Source organism: Coptis chinensis, chromosome 5 (genome assembly GCF_015680905.1).
Source record: "Coptis chinensis isolate HL-2020 chromosome 5, ASM1568090v1, whole genome shotgun sequence".
Taxonomy (NCBI): Eukaryota; Viridiplantae; Streptophyta; class Magnoliopsida; order Ranunculales; family Ranunculaceae; genus Coptis; species Coptis chinensis.
Genome location: NC_141460.1, coordinates 48,676,838 through 48,693,209, shown reverse-complemented (window position 1 = coordinate 48,693,209; position 16,372 = coordinate 48,676,838). Strand labels below are relative to the sequence as shown.

General features: G+C 35.1%; 1 protein-coding gene across 2 annotated transcripts; it reads right to left on the bottom strand.

The window, feature by feature from the left end:
- Positions 1 to 1,590: 1,590 nt before the first annotated feature.
- On the bottom strand, positions 1,591 to 12,401 carry LOC147497753 (uncharacterized). Of its 2 annotated transcripts, none has more exons than XM_086560076.1 (9): positions 12,233 to 12,401; positions 11,788 to 12,145; positions 8,158 to 8,191; positions 7,763 to 7,987; positions 5,570 to 5,659; positions 4,207 to 4,272; positions 4,031 to 4,122; positions 3,899 to 3,946; positions 1,591 to 2,040 (listed from the first exon to the last, which is right to left on the bottom strand). In XM_086560076.1, the coding sequence occupies exons 2-9, from the start codon at positions 12,117 to 12,119 to the stop codon at positions 1,923 to 1,925; spliced, it is 1,005 nt and encodes a 334-aa protein (XP_086416202.1). In that variant the 5' UTR covers positions 12,120 to 12,145; positions 12,233 to 12,401; the 3' UTR covers positions 1,591 to 1,922. The 2 variants fall into 2 exon arrangements, with proteins under 2 accessions (XP_086416202.1, XP_086416203.1); XM_086560077.1 differs by having other exon boundaries at positions 11,788 to 12,135; positions 12,233 to 12,356.
- Positions 12,402 to 16,372: the final 3,971 nt, after the last annotated feature.

Genomic DNA, 16,372 nt, shown 5'->3' with positions numbered 1-16,372 from the left:
AAAATGCTGCCTGGATGCATGATGGTTGGAGGTAGGGGTGCACTTCTTTCTGAAAATCCGGTTTTTCCGAATTCCGATATAATATTTTTCCGAATTTAGCAATGATATTTGTGTTCTGAAATCCGATTTTTCCGAAAAATAATTGGATTGGAATTGGATACTTTCAAAATCCGATCAGATTCGATTTCTGATTAATTTCAGAATTTTTAACATATAGCCGTCTATTTCATATAGTTATTAAATTAAAACTACACATAATTTACAAACCAAACTAAAACCCTATAGAAATATAACATTGTCTCTCTCACAACTTTAATAAATCAATATTGTCATTCTAATACATATCTCTCTTTCTCCCAATTGAATTAATGCATTAACATGAAGAAAAAACTTGTTGAATGAATGTGTTAAAAGGTCTAAGTTGTTTACTGAATTAATACAATTCAAAATAATTACTAAATAAATGTATTAATTGGATAAAAAATTGTTATCTTAAAAGAAAATCTGATTATATAATTCAAATTTCTGATTTATTTTCGAATTTTGCCAATTTCAAAATTTCCAAAAAAAAACCAATTTTCTGAACTTTCCATATTCGGAAAAGAAATTGCCATCCGAAAAATAATTAGATCGGATTTCGAAAAGGATATTGCCATCCCAAAAAAAATGAAATTTTTTCCCCCTTTATCCGATCCAAAATCACCCCTAGTTGGAGGGGAAAAGAAAACTTGTATTCATTTTTTAAGTTTCCACGATAGTGGAATGCATAGTACAAAATATGGATATGGCAAAATATCGATCCCTGATTTATGAATATATATCATGGATATATCCCTCTCTTTGGAGATATTTGGCATTGTTTCATATGCAAATATATCTAAAATATCTAAAATATCATAGATATTGTAGATATTTCTTGATATATCATGATATATAATTTATATTTATTTCAAATATAATGGTAAATATTAAATAAAATTGTTACATACACAAAATATCACTAAATATCCACAAATATCACAATATATCCTAAAATATCAATAATATCATCAAAATATCACTGATATTTACAATTGTAAATATCTCTAAACATATCGCAATATTTATTTATCCTTTGCTGAAATCTCAATATATATCACGATATTTTGTACTATGGTGGGATGAACCGCAAAACAGACCATTTCCATTCACCTCTATGGTCATTCTGTATTCTCAACCTAGAAGAACTGGATACACTTTTAGTCTTTTACAATGATAAATAAAATATGAGACGTGAAGAGTCCTATTTGAAACCTACAAAGGAATAAGCAGCATTCACTGCACATGCAAGCCAATGATTGGTGGCGTTTATGTTATTTGGATGCTTAGATTAATATAACAATCTCACTCGTCGTTCACCATAGATATTCTAGAACGATCAGAGTTTTGCACCAATGCCAATCACAATCACTTCAGACTCCAGCAGAACGAGCTCTCTGGTCTAAAGGATTGTGTTCACAAATGGACTGAGCCATATGTGGTAATAGCTTTGGCTTGTATATGTTGATTCAAAAGGGAAACCCAAAAATTGGGACTTCAAACAGGCGAACATGTATGTAACACATCCTTTGACATACCAACTCTGTATTTGGTACAATCCTCACCCCCTAGGGTAGAATACCAGGGGCAATGAATATATGCTTGTTTCATCAGGTAATCATATTTCTCATATCTGAAATACAAGCTTGTACAATAATTCAGCCAAAAATATATTTTCCTTCTTTTTTTTTTCATTTTAAAACCTCTTTTTACCTTTTCTGTGTCGTTATGGAGCCTCTTCTTGTAGGTTAGGATAGCTGGTGCTTGATTGCAATAAGGAGCCCAAATTAACACAGTTCATGCAACACTTTGACCATGAATGGCATTGGGCGAGTGATGCGCATTTACTTCAAAAGTTGATAAGAATGAGGGGAACATTGTGACAAAAAGTACCCTTTAATCTTTACGAGTAGATAATAGAATCCATAGCACGGAAAATGCATCAAAGCTACCATCAAGTACCTGCAAAATCCATGAGACGAAAATGATGAATTTTATTATTGGTTTCCCTTGGTGGTAGCCTGGAAACTAAAGAATTTTGTAATAAATGTACATGAATAACATGTACAGTAAACAAAGTTTGGGACACCAACACAAGAACCCGAACACAGTAACACACCCACGCATGCACAAGAACAGTGAGGAGATATGAACTATGAGAACAGTTAGGAAAGTGGTTACAGACATTGACAACTGCAAATATCTATCCATAAATAAACATATGCATGGGTTGACGACGCAACAGAATCACCAGAGTATCTACTTTCTAGGGTTCCACAGTTTACCTGTCGAAGGTGCTGCAAACATGGTCCGACAAACTTCACATTAACAGTACTCATTGACAAAATTTACTAGAACAGTGTAAGTAATCACTGAGTTCAGTCAAAGTGATTTTGTTAAGAGAAAAGATCTGATGCTTGTGCGCTAGCAGTAAATTTGAAGGAAATCTTTTGCATAATTTTGTTAAAATGCATTATGTAGAGTATCAAGAAGTCCTAAAAATGTTTATATAAACATAATATTTGAATGCATTTGGGATGTGGCATTCAAATGTTCTGTTGACCTGAACATGGATGTTAAATTGCTTTTGGTTACATGTTGGGATCTTAGGGTGAACTTTGGAGCCTCTTAAGCATTCAAATACTATCCCAATCATTCGAAGAAAGAGAGAAGTTCCTATTTCCTGACATCTATCATCGCCAAGAACTTGATTCTCTAGGATCCGGAATCGATGTAATAGGCATCCTTAGTAGAACTTTTAGTTATTTATTTTTTATTAGCCATGTTGGCCTATAAAATAAAGCCCGGCTAGAGTGGTTTTACAGTTTTTAGTTTCTTAGGGTTAAGGAAGTAGTATTATTATATCTAAGTTTTGTAGCCTCCTTTGTCATTTAGAGAAAGAATGTTATATAGAGTTGAAACCCTAGTTATTGATATGCTTCTATATTATTCCGCTGTGTATTCGCCTGTGCAGTTAAATCGCTACTCGGTCGCTACTCGCTTGAAGAGCGAATAGCGAGTAGGTGTAATCGGTTAGGGATTAATCGGGATTAATCGGACGATTTTTCATAACACTATATTTCTTTACAAATAATTATTAAATATATTTAACTTTGAAATACCAACATAATGAAGCCAATTAAGAACCCAATCAATCAATAAACAATTAAAACACTCAATCAACTAAAATAAATATGATTAAAGTGTAGAACTTTACATAATCGAGGGTTGGTCGAATCGGTGAAATGTCGAGTTCAATGTTTAACATTGAAATAGTTGAAATAGTGAACACAATTACTCGGCTAATTGGGCCTTCAGCCTAATTGTGATTTTGAGGATTAAATTGTTAAATTGTTAGTCGGGTCGGCTAAGCAGCGAGTACTCAACGATTTAATAGCCCAGGTATTCGCATCATATTTCTCATAGATATCTCTTTTATAGCGCAATACAACATTTTTCCGTTTTTTCCACTTTAGTCTGGATGATGAACAAAAAAAAAATGCAGGCTTTCAGGCACTCTACAAATAAAAGATACAGAACCCAAATGTATCCTCAGTATTAGTTAAATGACCAATACAGAATTTAAATCATTTCCACAGTTGGACAGCCAAATAGAAACATCTAATAGTTTTGCATCATTACAAGCTGCTCTTCTGTGTGGTGTGGTGGGTTTGTAAGTGTATGTGTATTTTAGGAGGGGGGGGGGGGGGTTGTGTTAGACAGTCTCCTAGTTTGTATGTTCATAATAAAAGTAAAACATATGATGCATATAGATTTGTTTAGCACAAATTGTGAGGATATGAAGGCCTTTTAGACGTACCATACTGGAGCAAACGGGGATGACAAATCAAGAATTGGGTAAGGCCACCTACAATAAAAAATGACTGTCATTACAAACAAGACAGAGTGGCATGTCCCAAAATGCAGAAAGCAGAAGGAAGTAGAGATATACCAAATCGAAACACAAGCATGGACGACCCATTGGAAAATAACAAAAGCAGCTGTCCATAAGGTAAAGTAGGCAATCCGAAACCATGGAAAACGCTGAAAAGAAAGATTGTTTAAACATAACCTCATGATACTGGCACAACAGCAAGCTGTGCAAATAAAAAGAGTGATGAATCTTACCAAGGAATTTAAAGCTGTATCTCCCAGGAGAAAAACAGCATTAATTGAATGTGTAACAATCTTCAACTGCCACAAAAGACACGAATACAATGAACAACGTCTTCAGCAAACTGTTGAACCTTTTATAATAAAACACCTCAAAGATGAAGGAATACACATCACTAGAATATATTTGTTAAATTGCTCAACCTATTGGCATCTAGGAGAACACACGACAGATCTGCATTCTGCACAACCACAGTCCACAGGGCACAGACTACCATGAACTGCAACATGAATACTCACTAGATCGTGTTCCTCAGAGGGGATGGGTATTTCATGACTATTGTTCATTTCCAATTTATTCTGTCCATTTATTATGAATACTGCTTATCAGCAATCAAAGATTGCATATACAAATATGTCTTAGTTAATTCTGGAATCCTACCAAAAACCAAGGCCGCAGAAAATCATGGGTCAAATAAGAAGCTCTAGTCGAAACCAAACATGCTTGCGTAGAGTTCTGTACAAGATAAGTCATGTATAGGCTGGCAAGCATCTTGATATGAATCAACAAGGGTATTAGGTGCACCAAACACGGCCTAAATAATGCTACTTTTAATATTTACTAGCGTCATTGAAAATCTTTATCATCATTTGGATGACAACACAAGTTATACAACGTAGGAGCAGTTGTGCTAATTCTACAGGACACACCACGTTGATAATTGTGCATCAGTAGTGAAATTTTTTTTAAGCTCCAAAAAAATATCCTTCATTTATGTACCAAGACTGCCATGAAGTCAGGCCAAACTACAACCTTAATATACTATGTAAGACCAGATAAAATCATACAAGATCATGAATGCACTTAATACTTTACTGAGGCTAGGCTTGCATATCAATCCCCAGTTACCCATAACCTGGAAAATTAGGGAATGCATGACATTGAGTTCTCGAGCTAGAATAATTTATAGTAAGTAGAAACCTCATTCTTCCCCCTTCAACAATGGTAATTTTCAAGTGTCTTGTTATAAATGAGAACCACGTGAAATCAAAATTATAATTGGTGTGTATTCCATAAATGAATTTGACCAAGTTAACAGCCATCTTGGCTAATCGAGGTTAGAGCAAATTGCATACCATTAAATGCATTTTGTGATGCACAATGAATACAAATCTCAAAGTTGATATAGTTGTCTAGTTATTTTGAATGTGAATGCACAATCACTGGCGTGCAGTTAGCTTTAACCTACATAGGCAAAATTGGTTGTGATGCCTAGCACTACCCTATTATATACATTGACCTTACATCAGAAGTTTGAGAAAAGAGAAGAAAAACAAAAAACCAGTTCAGTCTTAATTTTAAGAGAGTGAAACTTACAACAGTCAGACTGTGGTCACTGGCAGTAAGGAACGGGTATATGATGAACCAGAACACGCAATCAGTGAGTATCACAGCTCCTGCATTCATCTGCTCAGGGACCAAAAACTTTATAAGAAAACTTTTGAGAAATATAGTAAATAAACTACATATAGTATAACAACCACTCTGAAAGCATTTTCTTCGGTTAAAAGAGTAAAGGAGTGATTAGATTAATATCTCATCCAGTATATACTGTGAAATAGAATATTTATCAGCTTCATAGTTGTATAAGAAAAAATTTTTCGGGGTAAAAAGTGGTGTGGACATTGTAAGTATCGTCTAGCACAAGCCCAAGATAGGAGTCCCCATTGTTTTTTTTTTTCTTAATTTTGTTTATTTAGTTAGCTGTATTAACACAAGGCACATTTTAATTGGTTTTCCTTGCTAGCAAGGTAAAACCCTACTTACTAATAAGACCTTAGTAATCATATATTTATGGAGAGTTGATGTCATTGAAAAGAATAGAAATAAAGGATAAACTTTTAGTCCAAGTCAACTGAGGCTGACTGTTATCTTTTTGGTCACGACAGATAAAAACACTTCAATGCTCTTTCCTATGTATAATTACATAAAAACCCGTGACTTTGATAAAGACCAACTTAAAATTCAAACCCACTTTCTTATGAAATCACATCCCGAATCAATTGTTTATCCGCATCATTGGGTATTGGAGCATGAATCGTTCCTTGGGAAAGTAGAAGAAAAAATCGGCTTTTTTTAGAATTAGTTAATCACAAAGCAACTCGAGGACGTCATCCCTCAACGGATTGCATGGATCGTGTAGAAAAACAATTGGAGAACAACACGCAAATGGTAAAAAACCTTACGAGTAACAATTCCAACCAAAAACAGAGGTGCAACTAGGGCTGTCAATGGATTGGTTTGGGTCGGGCTCTGGAAAATCCGAAACCGATAAGATAAGATAATTGGGTACCCAAAACCGAACCGAACCGAACTGATAAATATTATATTTTATCCGAAGCTAAACCGAACCGAACCGATAAGATATATTGCAAACCGAACCCAAACCGAAAACTATAAAATCAATTAAATCTTAAATCAAATTGATTAATTTTAGCCACACAATTGATAAAACCTATAATTACTAAAATGCCATCCTATCGGTTTACATCGGTTCAGTGGAGGGAAAACCCGAAACCAAACCAATATCTTATCGGTTCGGTTCAGTAGAGGACAAATCAAATTACCAAAACCCAAACCGTTTTTTATCAATTTGGTTCAAGTCGGTTATTGGGTTATCAAAACCCATTGATAGCCCTAGGCGCAACCACTGGTTCCACCTCCATCACAAAATAATGGACCAGTTTTGGGTGTTGATGATGCTTCACAGGTTAAATATAGGGCCACCACTGTGCTAATACTCTAGTTCCACTTAAACATGTGATATATTTTGTTCTCAAGAGTTGAGACCATCTTATCACCACTAGTTTTAAATAAGGCTTAATCATTGCTTGAGCCTACTACGACCCATAATTTGGACAGGGAGAACCTCTCTTCGTATCCCTTCTATCAAATGTAACCAGAACAAGAATTAAGACTTTTCTTATCTCTAGTTGTTTCTCACTCCTCTTTCTTTCTATTATTTCCCTTCTACTGTTAGGGTTACCTCATAGAATAATCCGCACCAGCATGTGTTTGTATCATGTCAGTGTGTCGTCGTATTTCTTTCCATATGATAGTCTCAGTGTTACGTATTTTTCAAGAAATCGTAAGCATGACCCATTAAATCAGAGGATCTGCCCTGATATACACTAACTAACTTGTTGTGCGTCCTTTTACAGCCAAAAACGATTACCCCCAACATCCTTTAAATAAAATACCTTTACACATTTTTATTTATTTATTCTTTTTTATTGGCTAAAATACCTTTACACATGCAAGTTACTTAGAGAAAGAGATGGAAAAAAAGTCAAATGGGAGGAAGATTTCCTACAATAAGAGCACAAGAAAACACAAATCGAATTATTTGGTAAAGCTGCATAAACTTTTTGTGTTGTTCTTTTCTTTCATTTTTCTATTTTATTCTGTTTCTAGGGATTGGGTATTGTCAAGAATTGGGTTAAACGCACAAACCAATTGAGAAACACACCGTATTCTCCTTACACAGTACTAATTATCAGACATATTTACCTGGAAAAGAACTTGAAAGATAAAATCCCAGTTGCCTGCGTTTGGGTGAACAGGATATTGTTGGATATTTCGCATGCATATGTTTTTGTCTATGTCACATGTGTTTCCATTCCCCTCATATGTAGGAGCCACATAAGACCCTTGCTCCGCATCAAAGGATAAATGATTACCACCCACTTTGTTGTTACATTGGAAGCATCCATAAATGGAAAGCAGGGAACCAAGCTACAGATGGAAGTAACGATATCAGCACCTAAAAAATGCAAATTTGGCACAAAACCACGAATCAAATTGCATCTAAGATATGCTTCCCAGTACAGAAAGCAAAACCCAGCAATGATTTCTTCAAGGAGATCAAAACCAAATGTTTCTTTACGAAGATTATAAAATCATACCCCAAAATAAATGGTAACCAACGCAAAAGTCCACCTGTGCAACACCGAAAGAACCACAATAACAAGGTTAATACATAAGATAAGACATAAGACAGTTCAAAACAGAAAATCTAGGAAACGCCTAATAGAGTAGTATTTATATCAGATGACCTTCATGAAAACACATGGTTGATGATCTGGAAGGCATCCAACAAGAGAAATAGTAAGTTTTACAGAAACCTTTTAGGGTCATTGCCATAGTCATTTCAAAATACATACTTCCAATATTTTGGAGGATCCAGGCAAATGCTTTCCATAAATACCAAAATTATTAAAGCCTTGTGGGTTAAAAGTTATGCATTTTCAAACTTAGAGAGAAAGAGAGAAAACCAATCTATATGTTCAGACTCTCGCTTGGCACATGTGCATATGGCATTTTTCATTTAGCACTTACCTTGACAAATATTGTGTATAAACATATCAACATACCCATGTCATTACAGGACGAGTGAGCAAACCGCACAACTTCATGATGGGTGATCTCTATAGATAACCAAGAAATAGATCTCAGTTCTTCATGGTGACTGGGACTAATTCAACTTTCAATGCTTGCTCTCAGGTAGTTTTTCCTTCCGAATCCGGTTGCCTTCTAAACTTTCTATTTTATTCTATACTAGTATTTGTTTTGTTCTATAGATCTCGACAGTTTTCAGAAGTGCTGGGTTTATATAAATTTCTTGAGGTCTACGAAATTTTAAGATTCAGAATAGATAAAAAGCAGAAACTTATTCTATCTGCTACATGTACATTATCTTTCTCCAACACAGATGAATGTGCTTTTCGGTGTTTGTTTTTCTTATGCCTTGGTATTTTGCAAGTTAAGCCAATGACTAAGAGCTTGCCTCTAATGTAGGGTCACTCTTCATCTACACATTATTCAAGCAAATCGTGCATAGACTATGCAAAGATATATATCCTTTCCATTTAATATCAGCCGTAGAGTATCTGTCCACAAAATTTTATTTTTCCCTCCCAGATGTCATATTCTCATGTTCTATTATCCACATAATATATTACGTGCACACACACCCACACCCACATGTTGATAAAGTTTAGTTTTGATATAGTTATTGTCACAACTTATACTTCATACAATATACAGCCTAAAGGCTGGTAATGATTATGAAGCAAACCCCTTGAAACACCCACTCCAAGCCTAATTCCCTTTCTCATTAAAGACATTACAGCAGCAAGATTGAAGTTTTGACCTTATTTACTATTTAGTTGTAGTGTTATGCTAATCTGTTGCAAAAATATTACAATAATATGCTGAATAGAATGCATTCAAACACCTATTTCTGTTTAACAACTGTCTCAATTTCTATATGTTGACGTTCTAACAATCTACCATCATATTGGCATTTACAAACCCAAATTATAAGCAGACTTTATCATTAGTGTGCCTAAGCACCAGCAAGCAGAACACTCGCACTGCAGCTGTGAAGTCACCTTTGACTTACATAGAACGCACTACTAATTTTCGTAAACGATGTAAAATGAACCAGATGAAATGGATGACTTACTGAGTACAGAAATAAAATATGCCTAATGCATATTGATGTACTTCTAATTACAATAATAGTAGCCTGTTATATTAGTAGAGTTTCCTATTTGTTTTAGATCTAGATTATTTAATAAGGTTTCTATTTTGGTTTCTAATTAGAATTAGGAACAAGGTTTATTATATAAAGCTAAGTTACATTGACACGGATATGTGTCCGAAAGCTAAGTCTCTGACACGGACAAAAATTCAGGCATATCACGGACACGTAGATCGGTTATTTTCAAAACTAGTTTTGAGCACGCGCGACTCGTGATACATTCGTTTGTTTTACTCATTTTTTTCCCAAAAATTTAAGACTTTTTGCCCCTAAAATATACCAATTATTAGCTTGATATCTAAATATTTATGTTGTAATTTAAGATGGCAAATAACATAATAGTCTAAAGGGATTATCTTGATTGAGACAACTCAATTAATACATTTGCCCACGCCAATCATCTGTCAGCCTTCATATTTACTTTTTAGCCCTTGCAATCTATTTAATATTACAATAATATTTAACGGTCTCTATTGTAATTTTAGATGAAAACTGGGACAAAACTGTCCAAATAATATAAATGAAATTGTCTCTTTGTGCGATTATTTTCAAATAGATATGGTGTGTCCATGTAACGTAAATACATATAAAGGCATCTAGGCCTTCATTGTTAGATGATTTTTATTGGATATTAATTCTAAGAGAATTGTTTTTGTTTGAAGGTTTAAAATCCTAATTTTAAGTGCTTATTTCATTAAACTTAATTGATGTTCAACCATTGTTGTATACTCCGCCAACAAGTTATACCAATGCCAAAGCCATCAAGAATGAAATCAGCCATGATCAACAACGGGAGCATTACAAATGTAAAGAATTGTAAATCTAGTAACCTAGAAGGATGAATTCCTTTCAGACATGGCATCCGTGCTTCCCATTGGCACAAAAAGACCATCTTGTTTTCTCTTGGCTAATGGTATCTTCAGTTTTCACTCGCTAAATTGTTTTCTCTTGGGATGATATCATCCAAGATGTTTAACCACTGTTGTATTTTTGCTTTTCCTTGTTGTTGTATTTTGTTTTTCGGTTCTTAGGATATCTCATCCTATATTGTAATTATCGCTTTTATATAGTTTATATATATATTGATCGTTTACCTCTTCAAAAAAATAATAATAATAAAAAAAAAATTATATATGTGGCTGTGATGGTAACTATTGGACATGGTTTCTATAGAACCGGTTATGGCTCCATGGCTAATTACCCTTTATGTTTGGTTATGTTAGCCTTCAGTCCAGAAGGACGGTGGGTTGGCTGCTTTGTCTTGATAGAGATGGCTCTTATGCGATGTGGAGGCCATGGAACTGCTCAGGTGGCTACGACATGCCATGTTCCATTTTTTAAGACCTAGTTGCTTGGATTTTAAGAGCAATAACTGCTATTTATGAAGAGGTTTTAATAAAAACAAAATGTGTTATATATATCACGAATACAAGAAGACACAAGATTCATTAGTAATTTACTTATCAATGCTTGACAATGTCATATAATTATATGTTATGGGCATAAATTATACTCCATTACAGTATAAATCCTATGGGCAGTAATGATTAGGAACCACACCCTTGAACCACCCACTCCACTCTGTCCCTTTCTTCAAATGACATTACAGACACAAGGTTATAATCTTGAGTCTATTTAAGTACACAGTTGCAATGGTACACTCAATTCTTGTAAGAATACGGTTGTGAATAGTGTATGGTACCACCTATTCACTATAACTTATGGACAACTGTATCAATGTCTACACGTTGGCTTTCTACAATCACTGTGACATATACAAACCCCAAGTCGTAAGCAGACTTATTACTTGGGAGAAAAAAACATACAAAAGTCATGATTGAGTAAAATGAGAAAATATGATTTCACTAGATGCACCATGAGTGTGGTATGCCTAAGCACACACAAGCAGGAACTCGCCTTTGACTTACAGAGCAAGCAGTAGTAACTCTCCTAACAATAAAGATAAACCAAAATTAAATAGCTGACTTACTGAGTGTAATAGAAAAATACTCCAAAGCCATCAAGAACAACATCAGTAACGATCAATGACAGGAGCATAAGAAACGCAAAGACTCGATAAGCCAGTAACCAAGCAGGATGAATTCCTTTCACACATGGCATCCAAGCTTCTTCAGCACATAAAGACCATCTTGTCGTCTCCTGTTGTCTAGGGGAAGCATCTTCGGGTTTTGAACGTTCATATCTCCATATAAGAAAAGATGCTAGAATCGTACACGATAAAACCCAAATAAAACATAACAAAAATCTCCAGTTTAACCAATAATCCAAGGTAGTCGTATCTGTATCAGCCATATTGACCATATTATGCCAAGATAGCCTTTTAGATCCTGTCCCAAATTCACTGAATTACTACTTGTTTCATAATGCAGTAAAAAAAAGATTCAGTTTAAAGTTTAGCAGAGAGATACACTTACAGGGAAAAAGAGCTGGAGAGAGTGTGGAAGGGCGGTAAACGTGTCGACACGGAAGAAAAAGAGAGAGAGAAAATGGGTTGTTGAAATTGATCTGTTCTCTTTTTTTCTTCTTTATTTTTTATGTGTATTTATGTTTGCTGTCCAGATGGATCGATGAATCTAACTGAATAAGTGGTCTCAAATAAACTTCTTATATATATCCACGTCACCACTTTCAGCAGTCTCTGTTCAAGATTCCGAACTTTCTATAGTGATCTATGCAGTGACTCGTGATAGAAGGGGAACAGACAAAACGAGATTCATGCAATAATTCCAGCTTTCATATGTGGCCATGTGGGACTTATTTTACGTGAGAAAAGTCCAACGCACCATCGAAAGCATGTGCTACTTCAATTGGCCTATTGGAGTATAGGACTGACTGCTAGGCTGCTAGCTAGCTCTAGTAAAACCGACGATGTTACCAGACATTTGGAGTTCAACCACACCAGCATTACCGAATTAGTGATTAGTGATTAGTGATTAGTGAAAAGGCCAACTTAAAAAATCGGACCGAGTTAACAAACATACCAAAATCTACAATCAACGTCGGACTCACTTTTGGGCCCACATAGATTCTCATATTTAGCCTTTACTGATTATAAATTTGGCTATGTAGTCTCTTAAATTAAAAACCATTTAACCGATTTAAATTCCCATTTAACCCATTTAAACCATTTAAATTAAAAAATATTCAAAATTAAAGTGATATCACCCATTTAACCTATAAGAATTGAAATTCCCATTGTACCCCTACATGACACCTCACTTCCATGCATTAAATGCATGGGAGAGATTCCCTAGTTTTGACTTCGGATTAATCAACCTAGTATTTGAAAATTCAACCTAGTATCTGGTTTGTTATTCTCAATTACTGTTTGCACACATCCCAAGGGCAACTTATCTTTTTCCTTAAAAGTTTACAAAGTTTTCCTCCAACTAGATCTTTTGGATTCGAAACTTGTTCACAAGGTGTGCTTTAAATTCTAATTCTATTATTCTTTATTCTTTTCTTTTTGTGATTCATAGCCTCATTAATGAGGTAGGGTCATTAATGTGACTCATTAATCTCAAATTATAACTACTTGTCCTCCACTTTACTCATTCTCTCTCTAGCATTATAAGCTTGTGTTAGTCATTCATGGCACAAACTGTGTTAGTCATTCATGGCACGAACTTATACTTAGAAGACACTTTAGTGGTTCCTCTTCAGAGTAACCTACTACTTATTTAATTTTTTGGGTGTTTTAGAAGTAAAGATCCAAACTTTAACTCAAGTTTTCACATTGGAGTTGTTTTAACTTTAAAAATTTACATCAGCTCTATATAACCCTCCGAAGACACTGATGCTCTAGTTCTATACAGATGATGCTCTAGGGCTCAACATTTCTCCTAATGTTGTGCTTGTCATGAGTATTGCACTTAATCAGCAATGGTAGTGAACTGATACTGTGGATTTTCTAAATATCTATTTTAGTTCTGATGTTCTAACAAACAGTAGCATCTGCTTCTGGGGATTGAGATTAGGTAGGAAGGCACATTCAGTTTGGATACAACCATCTCAATGTATACCTAAGTAGATGTTTATGTCCATGCCATTCCACACATCTCCATTGATTTTTGCAGTTCTACTCGGATCTACTATTGGGACTCGTCTCTATATAACAGTTAGACACCACTATACTAGACTTCGAGAAACATTATCTCTGTGTTGAACAATAAGATAAATCATGTTTGATTGGCTTTAGCAGTGACTATAATAGGAGCAGATGAGAAAGGGTTTTTCATATGTAAGTTTGGGGGTAAAGTCAGAACTCTTGAAAGTGGGATTGGAACTTACATAGGTGGATCAACAAAGCTTAGGTGTTGTTGTATGAAGTCAAGTGTTGGAGAATTCATTGGTTTTCTGGAAAAAGTAACGAAGATAAAGCCACTACGATTTAGCTACCTACTCTCTAGACACGTTTGCACAATTGATGAGGAGGAAGATTACAAGGAGATGATGGATGCACACATAATGAAAACTTGTGGAGAAGGTAGTGTCTTGATTTTCAGAAAGGAAAATGAAGATTTGATGGAGGAGGATGTCCCACTATCATGCTCATCACTTGTTTACGATAATAAGTTAAAAGAAGGTAAGCTTGCAATTTCATTGCGCCTTATTAAATGGATAATTTCCAAACTAATATGTCAATTGAGTAAATCACTTTGCAGATATTCTCGAACTATCTGAACTATCTCAAGTGTCAAACACTGATTTAGGTGAATCATCCCACTTCCCCGTTACGAAAGAAGTTAATGGTAAGTGGGCTTTGGTTGTTATTGGCACTGAAGTATATCTTAATGAGCTCCCAGGCCTTCTCTTAAACGGATTATCCGTTAACGGACATGGTGTATTTGACAGCTTATTTAGTGTCAGTAACAGCTTATATAGTGTTTTAAACAACTTTTTCATTTACACTTATTATATAGTCGTGAGCAAGACACTAAATAATCTGTTCACGACCTTAAATAGCTGCGTCAAGACACTATGTAACAAGTCCGTAAACGGATAATCCGTTTAAGAGAATTAACAAGTCTGTCAAGACACTAAATAGTTTGGGGTATACTATTGACACGTTTAGGAAACTAACTTGTGCAATGCCTAAGTTGTTGTGTAGTTAGCTTTATGGGAGATGATAGGCTTCAAACTCAGTTTAGAGAAGCGCCCCGTGTACCAGATACATATGGGGGTAAGTGCGTTACTGTGACTATAAAAAAGTATGTAAAACAGCAATAAACTCGTTGATTGTGATGCTCCTAGATGTTACTGAAGTTTCTAGAGCCCAAACCTTCCTTGCAGAAGTCACCCAGTACGTGGCTGACAATTGTACTGGAGTAGACGTTGAACCTTCTCCGCACGTGGACGAAACCTACAAATCTAAACTTCCCAGAAGGTGTCATACAACGATGTCGAGAAGTTATGGCTATGGTGGTAAGTGCGTTATTCTGGTTTCTGGCAGTTTTTTTAACCTGTAGAAGAGGAGACTAGAGAGGCACTTTAAAGAATGGCAGGACAGTTGTTTCGACCAAGTATGATCAAAACACTAAATAGTGACGAAAGAGATGAATAACATAGCAAAGTAGCGAGAAAAGTGATGGTGATTGAGTGAATGATGAGACTGTATATTTCGGTTGCCTACGTATCCAAATTATCGATGGGATCAAATCTCAAGAAAGTAGTTCTTTATGAAAAATAGGTTTGTATTTATATGTATAGAATAGAGACTTATTGTAGCTCAAGTATTCTTGTAATTGAATATAACTCTCAACTGATAATTATCTCTTTGATAAGAAACGAATTTGGAGGTAAATTAATGTACGTTAGTGGCAAGCCATGTGGCTAAGGTTCAACCTTAGACACATGAGTTAATGAGCTTGTACATTGATCCATGGTATTGTAAAGTGGGCTTTAGCCCTGTCGATTAAACGAATAAAAATGGAGACCCCTACTAATGGGCGTTTGCCACGTAGGTATGGGTCGAAACACAGCCCCCTCTTTGGCATGCGAACAAAGTTCATATGGCAAAGAAGAGAAAAAAAAGTCAATAAAAAAATGGAAAAAGAAAAGAGTGAGCGGAATGTATAACCAAGTATGAATCTGAATATGGAGATCTAATTGAAGTAGAGCCAATGAATTGGAATTGAATCAGCAAACCGAATTAGCCTTCAATATTACAAGTTTATATTCAGGAATTCTGCTTTAGTTATATCTGAAGGACAAAAACAAAGAAATTCAAACAAGTACCTGAACTTCGTTTCCTTTATTCATTCATCTATGTCAGCCACATGATTTTTCAGTTTGTGTACTTTTTTCAATTCTTTAGTTTAATACTTAAATTGGTATCTCTAGCCAATTTTTCGAGCCGATGTTATTGCGAGATTTATTTTCACTAGATAAACTTGATGAACAACCCTCTTTTGTTAGCATGACCTTAGAAAATTTCGATTGTTTTACTACCAGATCTAATACCTTGTTACACAGACGTCAAAAACGGTACTAACCTTTTCTTCATCTTCTCGCACTCGTTTCCCTCCTCGTAACGCAAACTGGTTCGAACACTG